The 21884-nt window shown below is 44.6% G+C and overlaps 1 protein-coding gene across 1 annotated transcript in view; it reads right to left on the bottom strand.

The window, feature by feature from the left end:
- Positions 1-14578, bottom strand: part of BAALC (BAALC binder of MAP3K1 and KLF4) — a 29497-nt gene extending 14919 nt beyond the window's left edge. The window contains exon 1 of the mRNA XM_040589016.1: positions 14351-14578. Coding sequence (XP_040444950.1) covers positions 14351-14516 — 166 coding nt within the window. The 5' untranslated portion in view covers positions 14517-14578. The remainder of the gene's footprint in view (positions 1-14350) is intronic.
- Between the last annotated feature and the right edge of the window lie 7306 nt (positions 14579-21884).

The raw sequence follows: 21884 nt of genomic DNA, 5'->3' as shown, positions 1-21884 counted from the left end.
AGTATAAAGAGTACTGAAATAGCTGTTTTCTATACCTGTTTTCCAATTTGAAACTATTTGCGTTTGGGAAATCTACACAGCTGTGGGCCTGAGTGCTGGTACATATTTCTACTGCAGAAGTAACACCTAGCATGAATCCTATCAAAAATTAATGGAGTAGAGTCTGTGGCACAAGTCAGGTTTTAGTCATTTTCTCCAAAGCAGTAGTCTCAGGGATAAGGCCAGATGTTCAGAAAATCTGCAATAGCTTTTTTGCCTAACAAGAAAGAATTTAGAAACTTTCAGACATAGCAGAGCAGGTTTGTAAGCCTGCTATGGATGAAGGATCCAGAAGTTCTGCAGAGGGAGGACCTGCTGCAGCAGGAAAATGCCATCAGAAACAATGTTTTGTATTTATTGAATCAGCCAATACAATAGATTTGCTGCCCAGACATTCAGAGAATCCAGAATGATCTATCTGTACTCCAATGCAATATGAATTTTAGACAGCGAAGCAAAACAAAACAAACGTGTTTGCATCTTCTACGGATTCTGTATTGGCCATCAAAATTCTGTGGATTCTCTCTTTCCAGGTGCCACAGAAACAGTTCCCCCACAGGCTGGGGAAAAGGCAGAGGGAGGAGATCTGTCCTCCTTACATGAAGCCCCCGACACATGGCTGGAGTGTCATCGCTGCCGCCAGGCAGGGCTGAGCCATGCCCCAGCGCGCAGCCCACCCCGGGGAGCGGGGAGCTGGGTACCTGCCACCCGACTTCCATGGGATGCTTACTTGAACCCCGCTCACCCTACAGCACGAACAGCCTCTTCGTTCTCTGTTTAGAAGGTATCTGCTTTACTTTCAGCACTGAGAGAAGTGGGTGATAAATAAGAGGAAATTCTCTATTATGCAAGATGGCCAGACTCAGACAATAGCTAATAGCAGAATGCGAATCAGACTCTGAGATCCTGATCTGGCCATGGTTTTGCCACATTTGGGAGCCTTATGGAATTATGTTCTTCTGTAGGATTATGGTATTAAATGTCTAATCCAGTACTAAAACGAGTGGCTCACAATGAATATATTTAATTCTTTTAAATGACTATATGCACATTGGAGTCCCAGCAAAACTGGGAAACCAAGCGCTACATCTTGTGACAGTTTTGGCTGTCAGGTTTGCTTGTTTTCCTATTTCCTACCACTTCATTTCTGAGCATTTACCATTGCTGTTTTGAAATGAGGCAAGAGGCTCCTTTTTGTTAGATAACAGGAATTTCTAAAAGATTTAAAAACTGGAATTTAACATGTACATGCATAAGTAAGCATAAATAGCTCTGAAAGTCTGATCATATTTATGAAAATAATATGAAGATTTCCACTAGAGAGTATTCAAATATTCTAGCAGACAAGTAGAACAGAAAAAAGGGCAGCATGAAAGCTGCAAACCTTGATATTCCTTACATGGCCTAATTTCCCAGGTACAGGCAGATGCTAAATCCTTGCATATCGGTATATTTTGATTTCATATCATGATACAGAATCATGGTAGTGCTGTCTTGTAAACAGACTTCAAAATGTTGCAACCACATCTATGAAATGAAAGGTGAATATGAAACTTATTCCGAATAGGAAAAGCACACTGCAACGCTCTTTAACAATGTGTGATCATTTCAAGACTCAAGACAAAGGATACTACACGGAAAATAGTCTCCAGAAGCAGAATAAGGGGGAGTTGGTGTCACCAGCAAGGAAAGGTAAACTTGAAAGAATTGTAATCAGGGTGCTAGGGAAAGACTTAATGGCAGAAAGACAACAGAGCTTGATGGAAAATTTTAGTAACTGGAAAGAAAAAAACTGAATTTTCACTATATTGTGAAATAAGAATTGGCAACATTTTTGAAAATGTTGAAGGCTGAGTATATTTTATGTCTGGGGAAAAAAATGAGACAGAATGGGTTACTTACCAGTGCCACATGATGTGCCAGAAACAGATCACTCATTCCTCCAAAGGGAAAAACTAACATAACAAATAGCAAACCTCCAAAGTGCTTTTTGGGATCATGCGAAGATGCAGGCTGTTTCAGTACTGCCCATGAAAAATTCACCTTAAATATGTTCCCTCCCATGCACAGTACCTTACGTCATGGATGTCCAAACTAAGTCGAGTCAGCCTGTTTTCCAAAGGCGCTTGCTTTTGGCTCCATTCCTGTCTGACCCTTTCCTCATGATACAAAGAAAGAAGTTCCCGTTACAGGAAAGCACTGTGCGAGGTGGAAGACAAGCAGCAGAGTGCTGGTCCTCTCTCAGCCATCCTTCCCACAACTGCACCTACCCTGCTTGAAGACAGGTTCTGAACAGTGGCTCAGATCTGTAGACATTCACATGATCTTTCCTTCTCCTTCGGGTTGCAGTAATGAAACATCACTCATTATGTTTTAGACTAATTTCCAACACAGAAATGGAAAGTATTATTATCATTCTCATTACCTAGCTAACCACACAAGGAATTTTAAGATGAGTAGATAGTATCATTTCTTACGGAGGAGCAGCAAAAATATTTAGGCAGACTAAACAGAAATCCTTATGAAAAGCATCTACATGTACATGAAACGAGGTGAAATGACTCTTCAGTTTTTCTTACCAAGGTTCAGCAGCTGGAAATTGAAACCAAAGGTTCCAGGTAAGACATTGGACATGTATTTTAACAATGAGTGATTAGCTACTGGCCTAACTCACAAGGGCTTAGGCAAAATGTCAGCCACTGGAAAGCTGTAAATCAAGTTTGAATGTCCCAAAGGTATGCTCCATATGGGAATTAATTCAGGAAAGACCAGTGGGCTGTATGGCCAGGTGACATTTCCAGCCTTACAGTCTATGAATATATGAAAGGATACTGATGACTTAACTGCCTCACAGTATAACTGTGGCCATAAAATGCTTTGGCTTGAGATACCTGTATGCATGTGAAAAAGTTATCACTCAAATTTAGTGTTCATCTTAAAATGCGGACAGTAGCTGTGTTAAAACCTACTGCCATCAGCGGTTAACAATCTGCTAGACAAATCCATGAATCTTGTTTCGTCTTTTCCACAGATAGCACAAACACTCAGAAGGCACTCGGGCACCAGCTTTATGCAAGTGATAGAAATTCATACTTCTAGCACTGCAAGTGCTTGAAACAATTCTGATGGCCCACCTGGGAAATACTAGCAGATTACAAGAATGACAGTTGCAGTGTGAAGACAATATTCAGATGAAATGTACAAAGACAGAAACGCAACTATATGTATTGCTAGGAAACTGGTAAAAAAAAAAAAAAAAAAAAAGAAAATTAAAAATATTTCAGTCAATTCACGGAGGATTGGCTGATTATTTTGCTCTTCAGTAGCTAGCATCCATCTGAACAGGCTAGCCTGAATCCATGTTCTTCCAGGAGGAATGATAGGCTCAACATTACTTCTTTTTCATCAGCTGCTTAAAATTTAAGGCTTAGTCAAGCAAACAGCAATGCAGAAACAATCTGGAGGGGCTCGGCGGATTCAGAAAAACCTTAGAATGGAAAATCCTCCCTTAGAGTCTACAGCTGCCCATGCTAAGCAGTAAAATGTCCCTCCCCCATCTACCTGTATGTTTTACTTTGAATCTGTATTTTTCCTAAACAGAAAAGGCAGTGTGACAGTCTAGGGAAGTAATTATGCACGTACTCATCAGATAATAACATTGGGATAGGCATGCATTATTTATTTGCATATAGTAAAGGACCAAGCCACTTTTTTCATGCAAGGCCATGGCTGAGAAATTCACACAATCACACAGCCTTCAAAATATTACCTCCATAGTCTAGAAAAGACTGCTACTTAATGCGAGTCAGACAAAAAGCCTTACAATAAACTCCTGGCTTCAATCATTCCATTTCTAAGTTTTAACTATTACCGTATTTCAATTTAAGATAAAATCCAACTTTGATTCTCAGATTTTTTAACTGCAATCAATTTATTTCATTTTTGAACTGCAAAAATACCTGAGGTAAAAAAGTGGGATTAGCAATATCGGTTCTGTTTCTATTAAGAAATGTATTTCTATACTCGACTACAGATACAGAAAAGACAGATTTCTGTCACTTAAATAAATATTGGATTACTGCAATACATATTGCAGTTCAATGTGGAAGTTCTGGAAATTTTGATCAATAGGCAGTGAGGTAAACTGCACTCTGAACTGTTTCCTGTATGAAATACGTTGCACCTCTACTTCACGACTGGAAGGAGGCTTTACTTAACACTAATTCCATTTTCAAGTGTTAGTTTTGAACTATACATTCCTAAACTACAAAATACAGGATTAGGACTGGCCAGAAAGTATGAATTTAATCCTGAGGAAGAGAAAAAAGAATTTTTAAATGGCTTGAATAAGAATATAAAGGGGAAAAGAAGCAACAACAAAAAAAACCCAACAACAACAACAAAAAAAAGAGAAAGCTTTTCTCCAAGAAGAGTAATTTTGCAGAGCAATTTCCTTCCAAGCATCCTGCGGGCAGGACCTGTCACTGACACAAACCACCACTCAGTTTCCTGCTCAAACCTTTTCAGACACTCTCCCTCTCGCCGTCTGTCCCCTCACTGCCTGCGGCTGAGGCAAAGGGCAATAGCTCTTCCTGCAGTTAATGACAGCCCATTGGCTCTCAGCAACTAAGACAATTTTTCTCAGGAAAGATTTCAATGCTGCAACAAGAGCTTTTTCCACTGGAAAATCATCTGAACAGAAAGGTCCAAATCATCTCTCCTGCAAATCATGTCCACTGATGCTCAATAACCTTTCTCCTTTCAGTATTGTCACAGTCAGGAAAGCCTTTCATGTAATTCAAGTGTTCATGCACATGGTATTTTTAGTCAATTTTTTTTATCGGTGGGTGAATGATTATACTGGCATAAACTGTGGGTGATCAATCCTAGTAGGTCTGCTTTAGACTGCAGGAAGGGTTTAGCAAGAATGTTGGCCATTAGCTAAATGGGAATTAATCAGAGACTTAGAGGCCTTGAGGTAGTTACCATAATGTATTTAAAAATATTATATATAGATTTTTTTAACCTTTTCAGAAAGTCCTAGAGGTAGAAAGTGCAACGAAGAGGCTGCTGAGGAAGGAGTGGCAGCCAGAGAGCCCTGCCCAGCCCTTGCCCTTCCCTCCTGCCGCAGGGGCATGGGGTGGCTGCTCCCCCCGAGACACCACCACCACCTTTGAGGAGGCATTTTTCAGTGATATTTTTTAATGGAATCAACAAATCAAACACCCACAAAGCATATAATTACACAGAATGGCCATAGTGCAAAACAGCAGTAACAGTCCCATCCAAATTACTTACACTCCCTATATGTTATCTCAAACAAAATTTGCATTTTTACCAATCCTACTCTCATAATTTAGCAAAAAGCTTAAGCACAGGTGGTCTCAATATCAACAGGGCCTTTTTCATGCTTAAAAATAAGGAGATATTCAGTTTTGGAGGGTGGGATGAGGTGGGGTAGGATGACTAAGAGACATAAAATGAAGATGCCAAAGCTCTCTGACAATATGTTGAAATATTTTGTTGCTTCCAATCTATATTTCAGCCTTTGTTCTAAAATGGCACCTTTACCTATGTGAAATTAAGACAGTATTAAACTATCAAATGGCAGCAAAGATGAAAATGTATGGATTGGAAGAATTAATGGCTACGTTTCGGCTGGAAAATATGATTACCAAAAGCTGGATTTATCAGCTGAGTCAAATTTTTCCAATAATTTCATTGCTGTCTTGTGGTGGAGTAAACACTGGTTTAGGCCAATACCGTTATTTTCGACTGGGTTCTAAGCTGAGCAAACCCTAAGGATATGTGTGGAATAAGGAATGGCAATATTGAGTAGTTTCAGGTCAGCGGGTTGACACCGATCATTTATTACAGAAATCTTCAATTTAATTCTATTATTTTCCTCTGTTGCTGTCTAGGTTCCTTAGAATTCCTTGATCCATAGGCTGATGCAGAAATGTCATTTTTCTAATGGCAAAAATAATTATTTTTCCATTTCTGGGGGAGGCATACAGCTGGGTGATGCATCAGTATTACTGCCTTTCCATCCTGCAACACTTCCCACCCCTCTCCCACAGACGTGATGTGAAAAGTTTGACTAGAAGTCCCTAAAGCATATCGGAATGATTACCTCCTCTGAAGCATCGGGGGCTCTGGGCTTTTCCATTGCTTTGGTTTACTTCCACGTTTCGTACTGAATTTGTACTTCCAGTACCGACAGCAAGGTTTGCTACTTAGGTGGTCTTCAGAGGTGCAGTGAGGTACAGAGGTGCAGAGGTACAAAATGAGGTGCCACTTGGAAAGAAACCCTTTGAAGAACAGCCCTACCAAGTCATGCTTTTAAGAAATTGATTTTCAGAGGGCTTTGAACCGTATCTTCTTCTTGTGCAGATGGAAGCACCTACGCAAACCCACTCTACAGAGGCACTTTCCATGTTTAAGGAGTCTATTACTCATCCACGTAAATGCTAATAGACAAAAAGTTGGTGCGCAAAGTGGAGGAGACACATAAGAAGGCTGGTTTCTGAAAGCCAGATGATAAAAATTAGATGCAAAAGCTTTTTCTCCCTATTCTATGAAACATTCCACATGCTGGTTTTTTATTTTCTTCTCTTTTGGGGTGGTTTAGAAAGGTGTTCTCAGTACTGCCCTCCATACAGAGGCTAATGGCAACTGAAATGGCAGAGATCTTATAATTAAAACCCAGAAACAATATTAAAATGGGATCCTTTAGCAAATACTATATCATTTGTGGTGGGTTGACCCCGGCTGGATGCCAGGTGCCCACCAAACCGCTCTGTCAGTCCCCTCCTCTGCTGGACAGGGGAGGGAAAATACATTGAAAAGCTCGTGGGTCAAGGCAAGGGCAGGGAGATCGCTCAGCAATTACCGTCATGGGCAAAGCAGACTCATCTTGGGGAAATTAATTTAATTTATAACCAATCAAATCAGAGTAGGATAATAAGAAAATAAAACCCCTAAATCTTAAAACACTTCCACACCACACTCCTCCCTTCTTCCCAGGCTAAACTTCACTCCTGATTTTCTCTACCTTCCCCCCCGACTCAGCAGCAGAGAGGGACGGGGAATGGGCTGTGGGAATGGGCTGTGGGAATGGGCTGTGGGAATGGGGCTGTGGGAATGGGGCTGTGGGAATGGGCTGTGGGAATGGGGCTGTGGGAATGGGGCTGTGGGAATGGGGCTGTGGGAATGGGGCTGTGGGAATGGGCTGTGGGAATGGGGCTGCCTCTGCTGCTCCTTCCTCCTCAGGGGGAGGCTCCTCACACCCTGCCCTGCTCCCGCCTGGGTCCCTCCACGGGACACAGCTCTCCATGGCCTTCCCCAGGGCGAGTCCTTCCCTTGGGCCGCAGTTCTTCACGAACTGCCCCAGCTGGGTCCCCCCACGGGCGCAGCCCCTCAGGCACAGCCGGCTCCAGCGTGGGTCCCCGCGGGGTCACAGCCCGGCCAGCAGCCCTGCCCCAGCCCGGGCTCCTCGCCATGGGGCCACAGGCCCTGCCAGGAGCTGCTCCAGCGTGGGCTGCCCGTGGGCTCACAGCCGCCTTCGGGCACCCACCTGCTCCGGCGTGGGGTCCTGCACGGGCTGCAGGTGGGGATCTGCCCCAGCATGGACCTCCCTGTGTCACCAGCCTGCCGCACCGGGGGCTGCACCACGGGCTGGGGGGGAACCTCTGCTCCGGTGACTGGGGCACCTCCTGCCTCCTGCACTGGCCTGGGGGGCTGCGGAGCTGATGCTCTCAGTATTCTCCCTCCAACTGAAACTGCTGTTGCACAGTTTTCCCTCCTTCTTAAACACATTACCCCAGAGGTGCTACCACTGTCACTGATGGACTTGGCTTTGGTCAGTAGCGGGTCCGTCTCATAGCCGGCTGGCATGGGCTCTGTCAGACACAGGGGAAGCTTCTGGCAACCTCTCACAGAAGCTACCCCTGCAGCTCCACACACATCCCGCCACCCCACCCCACCCCGCCCCGCTACCAAAACCTTGCCACGCAAAGCTGGTATCCAAGGTCTGGACTATGGTGGAATAGGGAATTACTGTAATACGTCTACAATCCAGGAAGAGTCTGTATTTATTCAATTTTACTGTAATTCTAAACTGTAATAATGTTATCTCCTGAAAATATCAGGTCAAAATCACTGCTATAACTGTTTCTTAAACATACCCGATTTTGAACCAACCCATTAATAAAAGAATGGTACTAAATGGGCATAAGAGCACAAAAGAGTTCCTGATACACTCATATTACTCACTAGCAAAAGTGATCCGTCTTTGGCTCTTAACCTAAAATAGATTTTTTATTAAATACTTCTCTGCAGTCTTATTAACAAGAAACCATCTGCTGCACCAAGTTCTTCATCTACAACCTGATGCTTGCTTATTCATTTCTGTTAAGCTCTTAACTTCACGTATACCTGGTAAATGAAAAGAGCAGATGACTGCAGCTGTGGTCCAAGCCAGCACCAGTCCCTGTTGTTATGGCAACTGGTGCTCACACAGCCCTGCTCTGTGCCTGCGGCTGTGGCCAGTCCTCCTACTGTAAAGGATGGAAAAGCAATTTACAAAAACTTCTCTATGAAAGGTTACCTCTGCAGCCCTGTGTTCTGCATACTGAGTCTTGACCAGAGCCTAACTGCAGAGGTGAACCTGGTCTATAAAACTTCCCCAGTCGTCAGCCATCAGAAAATAGTAAAGCAGCAGCATAAGCCACTCATTTAACCCCAGAAAAAAAGAGCAAGAATTATTCATAAATGCACAGCTATATTAAAGGCAACTATGCAAGATAAACTGTTAGCCAGGCAGATTGCTAGATAGCAATACAGTTTCTCCTGTATTCCTTTGATTTTCTTCATCTATTTTACAAAGGTCTCTATTCTACTCCCATCTCATAGCTATTTTGCAAATGCCTTCACTAGGGAACAAACTGATCCTAAATTGCAGATTTCATTCCTGGCAGACCACAGACTGCAGGTACATTTCTTGATGCCATGAGCAAGTTTTTCTCCCAAGCACATCAGATGAGCCTGTGTGAAACTTGGATAATGTTTTTCTTTAATATGATTCAGGAAAACAGACTTTACTATAGAGGCAGTGCAAAGTACAAAGAATAAAACCCAATCGTCTTTGTTTTTAAAGCCTTAGCTGATACTGTGAGTGAGGTAACGATAAAAAATAAACAAATGTTTTATTAGTTGCAAACTGAACAAGTGAGTACTGAGGCAATCAATATGCAGCTTTTCAGTTCTGACACAAGAGAATTATTTTTCATTTGGTCATGACTTCATTTAAAAATTAATTATTTTTATTTGCATTTCAGTAACATTCTCCAATCAAGACTAGGGTCTTACTGTGCTGGTTGCTGTTGGAAAACAGCAAGAAGAGATCCTCTCATAAGGCATTTGCAGCCCATGCAGTAAATCATGATTGTAAGGTCTCTGACCACTAAGCAACATGCTGCTTTATCCACTCTGAAGCATTTTCAAGTATAATAAAAAAAATATAATTTAATGCAACAGCTTAGTCATTGAAAAATGGAAAGACATAAAAATAAGATGACTTAAAGCCTATTTTAAAACAAAAAAAATATTTTTTTGTTGTAGTTGATAATAACCAGGTTTATAAAGCACTTTTACTGGTACTGGTTTCTGGTAAGAAATTGTGCATCTTAAGGTACTAGCCCTTACATATATATCTGTCTATCTCAGCAAATTATCCCAATGTAACCCAGTAGGCATTGCAAATGTTGTCCAAAATACTTGACAGTTTTTGTGCAGTTTTTGTTAATTCAATCTTTTCCCCACAGTTTGCTTGTAACCCATGGTGACTGCCCTGGGGACTCACCAGTTCCTGCAGATTCATACTTATGCAGAAAGTCATCACCTGTCCTAATGCTTCCACTTAGTTGAACCAGACCCTCTAAAGAGAAAACAATTTGTGCAAAGGATTGCAAGGATCAAGGAACGGTTACTAAGCAGAAACCTAGTCTGCTATTTTCTCTAGCTATAGCCTACACAGTAGTTGAATCCTGTGAAAAGTTTTTTGCTCACATAGCATGGATGGTTTTAAGCAAAATGGCTCTATTGTGTAGGCTTACTGCGTTTCCTTTTTTCTGACTTGTGGAAGCCACTTGCCCTATGAACGGGATGTATGCTTATCTTCTAGAAGATGGCTTTCAATTTCACCACCTGCAGTGCTTCATGAAGTTGTTACTTTTCTACTCCTCTTCATCCACATCAATTTACCCTGTTGATCACTGTCAAAGCCTCAGCAGTGTACTGCAACAAGCTGCTACCACTTACAGACCAGAGGTTAGCCAACGTGATGCTCATCTCCGAGAAGGGCCGGAAGGAGGATCCAGGGGACTACAGGCCTGTCAGCCTGACCTCGGTGCCAGGGAAGGTAGTGGAGCAGGTCATCCTGAGCACTGTCATGCAGCATATGCAGGACAACCAGGGGATCAGGCCCAGCCAGCATGGGGTTATGAAAGGCAGGTCCTGCTGGACTGACCTGATCTCCTTCTGTGGCAAGGTGACATGCCTAGTGGAAGAGGGGCAGGCTGTGGATGTTGTCTACCTGGACCTTAGTAAGGCCTTTATTACTGTCCCCCACAGCATTCTTCTGGAGGAAAGGGCTGCTCGTGGCTGGGACAGGTGCGCTCTTCACTGGGTTACAAGCTCGCTGGCTGAGCCCAAAGAATGGTGGTGAATGGAGTTACATGCAGCTGGTGGCTGGTCACAAGTGCCGTTACCCAGGGCTCAGTGCTGGGGCCAGCCCTGTTTAATACCTTTATCGATGATCCGGACAAGGGGATTGAGTGCACCCTCAGTAAGTCTGTAGGTGACACCAAGCTGGGGGGAGTGTTGCTCTGCTGGGGGGCAGGAGGCTCTGCAGAGGGATCTGGGCAGGCTGGACCGATGGGCCGAGCCCAGCTGTAGGAGGTTCAACCAGGCTCAGTGCCGGGCCCTGCCCTCGGGTCACAGCAGCCCCAGGCAGCGCTGCAGGCTGGGGCAGAGCGGCTGGGAAGTGCCTGGGGGAGAAGGCCCTGGGGGAGCTGGGTGACGGCCGGCTGGGCATGAGCCAGCAGTGGCCAAGAAGCTGGCGTGTATCAGAAACAGTGAGGCCAGCAGGACCAGGGCAGTGATCATCCCCCTGTACTCAGCACTGGTGAGGCCGCACCTTGAATACTGTGTTCGGTTTTGTGCCCCTCACTTCAGGAGGGACGTTGAGGTGCTGGAGCGTGTCCAGAGAAGGGCAACAGGGCTGGTGGAGGGTCTGGAGCACAGGTCTTGTGAGGAGCAGCCTGAGGGACCTGGGGTGGTTTAGTCTGGAGAGAAGGCTCAGGGGGGACCTCATTGCTCTCTGCAGCTGCCTGAGTGGTGGGGGTTGGTCTCTTCTCCCAGGTAATGAGTGACAGGACAAGAGGAAATAGCCCCAAGTTGTGCCAGGGGAGGCACAACAAACAGATTAGATATTAGGAATATTCTTCACTGAGAGGGTGGTGAAGCACTGGAACAGGCTGCCCAGGGAGATGGTGGAATCACCATGCCTGGGGCTGTTTACAAAGCGCTTAGATGTGGCGCTTAGGGACATTGTTTAGTGGTGGATTTGGCAGTGTGAGGTTAACAGTTGGACCTGATGATCTTAAAGGTCTTTCCCAACCTAAATAATTCTGTATTTGTGGCTGTTAGTGACTTGTCGTGAACCTAGGGAAAGTTATCTGTCTTAATTTAGCTATATTACAACAACTGAATATTTTCTGATATATGTCTTCCTGGAAAAAATAGGGAGAGGGAGACTGCAATACACTTTATTAAAATGGATTTTAAAATAAAGTAGGAAGTGAACAAATATTCTAAGAAATAACCAGTTGAAATAGGAAGAAAGGAAAAGTGAAGGGGAACCCCCCCTCACCTCATTACTTCCTTTTTAATTTAATAATATTTTAGCTTTCAAAATGCTTTAGTAAAGATACAAACATTTGGCTACAAATACATATAGTTCCAGTAAGAGCAGACTCAGAAAGCTAAATATGCTGGCTGACAAAAAGACAAGGATATAATGAAATTTTAGGGTGGGACGAGATTACCAAGATTAAAATATTGTAATTACTAACCCTTTCCTCATTGATATGCTTGCTGATCCTGTATACCATACATTATCTCACCCCTGAGTGATTTACCCCTCTTTCCAATTTGATGTCCAGTGCCTGATGGTGTTTTTTCCACCTAACTGAAACATGTTGACAATCACAGCCACCTTTTAAGTGCTTTTGTTTTTTTCCTGAAATCTTTCCTTTACGTTGCCTCCATGTCTCTCTCTTCACAGAATTTCACCAATTTATTCCAATAGAACAATGACAAAGAACAACTTCATCCTCTTCTCCCCAGCCGCCTTTGGCTGGTCCCTCCCTTCCGCAGCTGCCTCTTCCCCTTCTATGTCCCAGTTACAGAAGTTTCCTACCTCCATTTACACCACTGTCACATCCCATCTCCTCATCTCCCCCATCCTGCTCTTATCCCCTCCTTTGCTCTTCCCTTTTGTCTCTCACTTTTAGGTGGTTTTCGGTTCTCACAATAAAGGCATGTTTTCCGCTTCAAGTCTTAAGCTCATACTTGACCTCATTTGCCCCTCCAACTGCTGCTTCCTCTCCCTTTCATCTGTAAATTCACTGAACCTGCTTCTTCTAGTCCCTGGAGTATCTCTCCTTATCCCTTTCCTTTCCTACCTCAAGCCTTACCCTCCAACAACTCTCAGTGAAGTACTTCATAACTTTCAGGGCACTAATCAGGACCAGCATGCATTCAGCAGGTTCCTTAAGCTGCTGCCACCAAGGCTGCATTGAAGGGTGAATCTCACCCTTCCTGAAGTGGTGCTCATCCTTCCTTTGCTCCTGCTAGCCTGCCCCCTCCTCGCTCTCTTCCTCTCTAATCTCTTCTGCAAGGTTTCCTTGTAAAGAGCTTCTCTTCCCCTCATCAGTCTCTACTGGACTTGAGTGTTGTCCTCGTCTCCTCACCTCTGGTGTTCTCATCTGTCTCCCGATGTCTCCCTTTATCACCTCCTATTCAGTATCAAATCTTGGACTATCTGGCTTCTGTTTAGGCACCAACTCAAAGTAATGTGGCTAAGGTAACGCTAAGCCTGGGTACAGAAGTAACACTCAGTGTGTTTAGCCCTCACTGGTGGAGACAAGACTGTCACCTGTCACTCAGGCTTACCGGCCAGTGTAATTTTGAACCTCTTTGAATTCCTTATAGAAACTTCTTTAATACAGCATTTCATACACCAGCTCACCTTCACATTCTCATAATTTCACATGTGTTTACTACAAACTCTATCTTTAGCCTTCAGGAGTACAACATGGACCCTTTATGACTTCTCTGCTCCCTCCCTGTCACGTTTCGGTCAGCACAGTCATTGTCTCCCTATTCCAGTCGGCCTGCGATGCCCACCTTTGTGAATTTTCACTCCTGCGCTTTCATGAGTCCTTCCTGGTACTTCGCAACTCACTATAAAAGTCTGCAAAGCTGCTCCTTTCCCTCTGAAGCTGCATATAAGCATTTACTGCTTTATATGCAAACTAGTATCACCTGGGGCAGCGACCATTTTCAGGTTTTGTTTGTACAACATCCAGCACAATAAATTTCTGGACCTAGACTGAGATTTCGAGATACCACTGCAACACATCATAATTCTGAAAACATTTTGTACCCCACACCAGCTCAGAGCTCCTCATCGCCTTTCCCATCTCTGTCCCCACTGTAACACCTCAGGCCCACAGTTGAGAACGTGCCACACTGACAGCAACTGGGAAATCTGTACTTGCAAGCCAGCTCCCACACAGCCCACCCCCTGAACAGGCTTCCTCTCCAGCATCCTCATTTCAGGTAGCGTGGAAGAAGGCTGGCATATCCCTATCCCTTCCCCATTTAAAACCTGTTTGCTAGATGACTTTGTTTTGCAAAAAAGACCCGTGTATTGCAGAGCAAGACCCTCAGAGACCAGGTTCTCCCCCCCTTCTGGTGGTGTTATGACAGAGTTTATGGCATCTATGTGCTCTCCCGTGCCCAGGCACCGCCGTGAGAAGGTCGCCGGGGGCCGGCCGGGCTCTGCTGGAGACAAGCCGGCAGCTGCCCGGCCTGCGCCCGCGTTTCTCGGCGGGGTGGAAACAGGCGTTGTCCGGCCGGCAGGTAAAGCGGGTCGGTAAGTGGATATACACACCCACGGGCACTGGATATACATCCGTGTGTCACAGCCCCACACACCCCCCGGCGGCGGCGGGACCCCACTCACCGGGCCGCGGGGCGCCCAGCTCCCGGGCGGCGGGCTCGGCGCTGCCGCCCTCCTGCGGCGGGCTCTCCGAGTCCGTGTTGGTCAGCCAGGTGGACTCGGTCTCCCGCGTCCAGCTCTCGTAGTAGCGGGGCTCGATAGCGTCGGCGCGGCTGCCCCCGCAGCCCATGGCGGCGGCCCGCTCACTGCCACTGCCGCTGCCGCCGCCTGGGCAGCAGCGCGGCGCCGGGCCCCGCTCCCCCGCCGGCCCCGCTCCCCCGCCGGCCCCGCTCCCCCCTGCTCCGCTCTCTTCTCCCGCTCCTCCCCGGCTTTATGAGCTCCTCTGGCACCCCCTCCCTCCTGGCTGTCCCCTCCCCTTCTCCTCCCGTTACCCCCTTCCCTCCCCTCCAGCGTTTCTCCTCTCTCCCTCCCCACCGCCCCCCAGCCCGGCACCCAGCGCCCCCCATCCCCGGCTCTGCGCTGCGGGGACCCTGCGGCGCCCGCGGGAGCAGCCCCCGCCCGGGGCTGGAGCCTTCCCCCCCCCAGCCAGGGGCTGGTGCAGGCAGGGCTGGGCGGTGGGCTGGCATCCCGCGGCAGCCCTCCCGGCCGGGGCTGGCACCCGTGCATGCACCCTGACGAGGTCTTGCGCCCCGTTCCATAAAGCCACCTGCTCCTTCCTCGGTGTGTCCGGGAGAGCCTTGCTTCCACCTCCGCCGTTAGCTGGTTTGCTGCTGCGGAACTGGGAACCGAAGATGCGACACTGAGCGCTCGACTCCAGAGAAACTTCCACTCTTTCCTCTTGGATATGCACTAACCGAGAACATGAGATTCCTGCAAAACGGGCTATAGTTTACGCTAGTGAGGGTAATCTAAATGGCAGACACAGAGATCTGGCACTGCTTTGAGTCGTATTGATGGTGCTTGCAGTTTGTATTGCAATAGCCACTTCTCAAGGCCCCTGTCAGGGCTGGAGCAAGCCTCATGAACATTAAGCACTGTGGAATCATATCACAAGAGGGAGACTTGATGCCAAAGAAATTTTTCTCTCCTGTAATCATTTAGTAGTAGAGCAGCAGATGTGACTCTTTCCCCTGAGACAACTTACAGAGTGGCACAGAAGCCACGCGTACTGCACTTCACGCCATTACACGCAGCTGTTGGCTGAGCAGGGTACAGACAGTGAAACCTGGAGAAAGGTTGTCCTGTGTTATTAGAGTTGCAAGTAGAAGCATGAACTCTCTAAATCTAAAAGCTCTTGTTCCTCAAGTCTGGTACAAGACCTTTAAGAGGATCCAACAGGCCCTAACTTTGCATCCCAGCCGGTAGGTCCCATGCTCTGCTTCCGAAGTGATTCAGGCTGGAGACTGCTGCCCCAGTTGCTGAATCACCCATTACACTACCCGAAGCAGATGACTATTGAGATGATTCTAAGCAGCCTTCCCAGCCAAATACTGACTCAACGGCAATCTTACTTTCCCACTGGGATCTACCGAGATCCCTCACAACAGATGAGGGATGCTGAGGTTTGTTGCCCACATACTTGTTCTAGCAAGGTCCCAGGGTCAGCGGGACAGTGATTGGAGAGGAAGCAGCTACTTTTTCATCACTGCAGTCATATTCTCGTGAATTACTAAGACCTTTTTTTTATAAAAAGAAGGTTCCGATAGAGATTTTATTTCGATCAGACTGCCCTACCAGCAGATAGTCCCCAGGGCAATGGAATATAGTGGTGGTTGAAGCCAACAAAGAGGTCTAACACACATCCCATGTCCCAGGAATTGTGTGTGCCCTAGGTGGGCGTAGGGCATGGCCTGGGAAAAACTGCCAGACATGCTCGAGTGTCCAAATAAAACCCCAAGTGACACAGTCAGTGTCTCACACTGTAATGTTGTGAAGCAACTTTCTAGACCAAGAGCACTAAGCAACACATGCGCTGGAACAGAAACTCCGGGGAGTCTTTCTATTTTGTTTCATTTTAACTTAAAGGTTGGAAGGCCCTGGCAGGATGCTGCCTGCTGGCACGTGTGCTTTCACATCGCTTCAATGTCAGTTCTAGCTGTACTTACAGGAACTTCATCTCCCGACACATTTTCTTCCTAGCACTTTTTCTAACCCTTGAAAAGCCACTGGCAAGAGAACAACGCAAGGCTTCTCTTTCCAGTCTGTCGCTAGGACCACCACCAGAGAGGAATTAGACTGTAAAAGTAGGGTCTTAAAGCATTGTATTGAACTACCCTCATCTCCCTTGAGCCCTACAGAGGTGACTGCGCCACAGCTGTACTTTTCATCAGCTTTCGAATTTCTGCTTTTGGTGGAACACGGAGCAAATTACTGCAGAAAAGTAATAATATAACCATTACTGCTTTCATATTTAAGCAGCTGGTGTAATTTTTCAAAGGTTTATTAAACCAGCTGGACAACAGTAAGACCTGATAATTTTCCCTCTCAAATATTAAGGTTCGACAAGGTTCAAATGAGTTTAAAAAATCCTTCAAAATAAATGTTTGCATGACTAATACAAACAAAATACATTTGTTAGGTCTAGTAAGTAAATATTTTAATTTTATTCTCATGAATTCCTAGTGGAACTGAGAACTGCTTTTTGAAACTGGAACTTTTCCCACAGCTAAAAGAACTTTTATTCTGTGATGTGTTTTAAATTAATTTAAGAGACTAGGAGAAAAACAGAGTTTTGCATTGTTTTGTTAAAAGAGTCAAATGGAATCAATTACAGGTACCTTTGTATCAAAATCCATTCTGATTAATTAAGAAAATTACTTCTCACCAGCAAGTGTGTAGGGCACAATGTTTGTGTATTTGCGCCCTTCTGATTCACTCCTGAGCTAGAGAGCAACCCCCGAGGTACAGCAGTTGCATGAGTGGGCCTGTGCTGCAGCTATGAAGCACCACAACCTACAGAAATGAAATGCATGTTGACTGACACGAAACCGATGGCAGCGGTTTTAATACAGTGAGGTAACGATAACAGAATTTTAATTAGAAATTATTAATTTTGCACTGAGTCATATCAGGGAAGAAAGTGGACAGAAAAGGAAATCTACCTTCAGAAACACAGAAAATACCCAGAATCAGATGAATCCTTGACTGGAGTCCATCTCCTCCAGTGGTGTAATTGGACATGAACTAATCTGCTGTGAAGCTGGGTGGAAAGCAACAGGTGTAGAGCAGGAAAAGGTTGACGGCAATGTGTGAGCGAAGAACTGAAATCTGCAGAAATCTTGGGAGGAAAATCTTTAGAACTTGTTTTAATTCCTTTACTTCAGCACCTGAGGTGGTGTAGCCTAGCAGGAGTGTGATTAAGAATGTAATTTTTGGGTCTCATTTAATTTGTCATGCTGTTACCTTCATGCCAGGAGATGATTAAGGCAGAAAAATGTGACCTCTCTCTGTAAACATTAATAAAAGGATGATCTCCCAGAGATCCTATTAGTAGAGCTTGGACTGTATTTTAGCTGCTCCCGTGTTGTGCTGCCTGATGCACACTGTGCAGCGACGCTTTTCCCCCTCACACTCAGTAGGGTCTGCTCTGCATATGCTTCAAAATGTGCTACTTCAGAAACAGGAGTAGGAAGCAAAGGGACAGGATGGGCAGGGGATGAGCAAGGGAAGGGACTCTCAGGGTTTTTACATTTATAATTTTTCTAAAATAATTAAAATACACTCTTCCTCATAAAATCCATATGGAATTGTGGTAGGACCCATTATTAATTTTCCCCTCAAAATTACTGGGTCAAATTAATTCTTTTGTATCCCAGTGATTGTCACTACCTGTATGTTAGCTTTTTTATTTGCTTTCAGTGTTAAGTGCAGCAGAAATTATAGGAGATTTGGGAAAAACATGTCTTGCCTGTCTTAAGCTTTTTGGGTGCTATCTCCTCTTGTTCTGTTAGGTGGTGTTTAGCAAGTACACCAATTAAATCTGGTTCTAGGAACCAGCTTTTTTCATAAACCTGTTCACTTCACATCAGAAAGCAGATAGGAGGCCAGTTTACTCACTCCCCTAGGGACTCCTGTGGTTCAAGCGCATAATTAGAGGGGAGAGAAGAGCTTTTATTTAAAACTTGTTCTTCCTATTCAGGTGTTTTATCTATCTGAGGAGAAATAGCATTAATTAGCTGTGTTACATCCATTTGACACCATCACTCCAAGCTTGCAATATGCCTGGAAACAAGACTGCCTCCAAAGCTGTGTATTTGAGTCAGCTTTCCTCCTGACAGCAGGTATTTGCTTCAAGTAAATGATAAAACATTCATCTTTACTGTTATGAGTTCTTGGAAAATATAATTGTCTGGGCTTGATTGCTCAAATATTTCTCTCAAACATTTTTCAAGTGTACAACATATAATTTCCATATTGTTGTGCATTAATTATGCCTTTTTTTCAACAAGGAAAGGATAGCATGCTTTTATCTCATATGGTCATTAAACCCAAGCAAGTTATCAATTTAGTATTCACAGCTTCTTGAACATGTATAGGTGATATTCAATATTAGCTACAGCTGAACGTTCCATAAGAAGTCTCCAAACAGCTCATAAATAGGAAGAAGTTAATTAACTCACTCCTCCACTGCATCTTTTTCATGTTTAAAGATGACTCTGAAACAGAACCTCAAATCCCAAAATCCATATAGTCAGAGAGCAAGGCTTTGAATTCCCCCATCCGAGCCCGAGAATTTAGATTGAAATTTGATTTAAACCCCCCAAGGAATAATTTCCCAGATTCCTAATGGTAAATAACTGTGCCCCGGCAGCACGGAGATTTCCCGTGATGATGTACCATCATGAAAATTTCACAGTCATTTCAGCTTTCCAGCTTTCTCAGCCTTTGGCCCACAGCTGAACTTTAATGCTAAGCTGTCTCCTTCCCCTGCAAACAGCAAATGTTTCCTAGTGAACCAACTGTAAGTTTTGCATAAGCAGGAGGTTTAGGATCTGTACAAGCATATTCACTTTCCCAGCAAGTAGTGGAAACCTTATGTAGCAGACATCAAAGTGTCCTCACTGTGTGGCATCTTACTGATGCTCTATGACTGAAAATTGGGCCAGATGTGCATGTTTGCGCAGCATCCATCATGTTTTTTCGGTGTGCTGTGTGTAAAGAAATCTCCAAAATCAGTATGTGGAAAGACAGAATCTTAGGTTTGCCTCCATCTAACCTCTAAAATATTGCATGTTCAAATATTTTAAAGTTACACCAGAATATCTTGCTTGCTTCATTTGCGAAGTGAGGGTCGGCACCCTTTGCTGCACTCGGAATACAGTGTTACCCATTTGCAGTCAGGGATGGCAAGTGGATCACAACCACTGAACAGAGGCAGAGATGTGGCCTTGGGTGATGGTGGATGCTGGGTTTTCAGGGAAGTGGGATGCTACAGGGACAGCACGCTTGCTAATGGCTAGGTGTATTTGCCCTTGGCGAAAATGTCTGCTGAAATGCTTTCCTGTGAATTCAAATAGTTTGAAGAGATTGAGAGAGGAGGACGTGTGAAAATGGGTGCGATAAAGAAGGTTTGGCCATATTGCTTTGTAACATCAAGAGCTGCTGGGTGTTCTAAATAGCCATTCCCTTCACTGGAGTGTTTGAAGGGCTCAATAACCACCCGTGGAAACACATCCCACAAAGTATTGTCAGGCTGTGACAGCCATCTCGTCCTTCTTAAAGAAGGCAGAAGGTCTTCCTCCAGTCCCTTTCGTGGCTCAGACCTGTGCAAATAAACTGGCAGCTTGACAAATAAAATTATTTTCTGGGGGGAAAAATTGTTGGCTGTGTGCCAGGCTTTATTTGAGAGTGTTTAAGTATCTGTTGGCTGAGGAGCCTGAGTAGAGCAGATCAAGTTTAATATCCAGCAAGGATATTAAGCCTTAAGTGCAGCAAGGATAATACAGAGAGAGGCTCAAAATTGTTCACACAGGGAATTTGTGGGTGGCACTCACCGGAGGAAAGAGCTATTGAATTCATCACTAAAAGGGTGCACATCAACCGCTGCAGAAGCTGGCATTGGCACTGACCGTAAAGGCACTGGAAACCTCAGACTGGAAATTGGGCAGCAGCACAGCATGGTGAGGGATTTATCCTCATGTACCCGACTCTCTGCAGAGCTCCTTCACATAAAATCTGTTTACCTTGTACTCTGTTCCAAAACTACACTTTGTCCCTAATTAAGAAGGTAAATCATAAAACCTAGTTATGAAGTCAGTATTTCACGTAACCAAGTATCATACCGGGTAAACATTTATCACTCAAGGTGCTCCTGGCAGAGTCAGTCTGAAATTTTATGGCCCTAATAGCTAAACCTTAATTAAAATAGCTTTGACTTTTTACTTGAGATGCATTCTTCTCTCTGCGGGCATTACAAGATTAAGCAGGTACTGCTGCACTTTAGTTGTTTATAAGTAATTAATTTGTTTTGTTATAGACTAGATGCTCTAACAGTCTAAAGCAATAGCACGGGGAAACCCAAATGCAATTAAAAAAGTAGGCAAACACTGCAATAGTTGTGTACTGTATTAGAAAAGCTCTGTAAGTTGAGGAACTGCTAATTCTATACATACAGGGTCATGTATGTACAGGTCAACTATAAACCTGACAAAATACAATCTTTTGCTCTCTTCTTTTCTTTGTTTCCATTCCCTGCAGTGCCAAGAAGCTGGAAAATAAGGAGAGGGACAGGCTTTGATTACGTTTGTGTTACCAGCGTATTAGGTAAGAGTTCAATTAGGAACAATCATACTGATTTTTTAAATCATGTTTTGTTATGTAATAATTAAAGTATTTTAAAATAAGAAATAAAGATCACCTCCATTCAATAAGCACTTTTGAATATTTCTAAGCTTCAGCACAAGCCTTTGTATGCACAAGTCTTCCTTTGAACTCCAATGCTTCTGCTGAATTTTTAAAAAAATGAAATTGAAAACTTACCTTGGTACAATTACTCTGAATTCAACCCCATTCTTTATAAGTGTTAATTCTAAAAGAGCCTGTCCTCCTGTTCATGTCCTCTTTTATTCTGTCTAAACACTGTGGAGTCTAAGGCAGCTTCTTCCTAAGATTCCTCCAAAGTTTTGACCCCTCGGTGTGATGTGGTCAGTCCCAGGGGAAACCGAAACAGTGGTACCACACCAGTGCCCTCTCCCAATGCCTTTTTACACCAAATTGTGAAATGCAACTGTAAATATTTTGAAGTTTCAGCCCTTTTAGGTTGGCACACAGCATCTGACTCACTGGCTGCTGCACAGTGCCTGTGTTTGCTGTCGTATGTCAGTGCAAGAGGGGAAAGCAGATGATACCGTTATTATGCAAAATCACTTCCACCCACCCAGTGACTCACCAGCACGTCACCAAACAGGATTTACATCAGTTTCAAAATATATCTCTGTTATCCGTTCCAGTCTCAGCAGATCATTTATTTCTTCCTTCTACTCCTTCTCTGAATGACGACAACATGGGTACACGTTTCCCTCTCAGAAGCGGAGCAGGGCTGGTGGCAGCTCCCGGCCGGTTCAGCTCGGTTTGCCAGAAGCAATAGTCTCTCACTTAA

This window comes from Falco naumanni, chromosome 3, assembly GCF_017639655.2.
Source record: "Falco naumanni isolate bFalNau1 chromosome 3, bFalNau1.pat, whole genome shotgun sequence".
Taxonomy (NCBI): domain Eukaryota; kingdom Metazoa; phylum Chordata; class Aves; order Falconiformes; family Falconidae; genus Falco; species Falco naumanni.
This window is presented reverse-complemented; position numbering and strand designations above follow the sequence as displayed.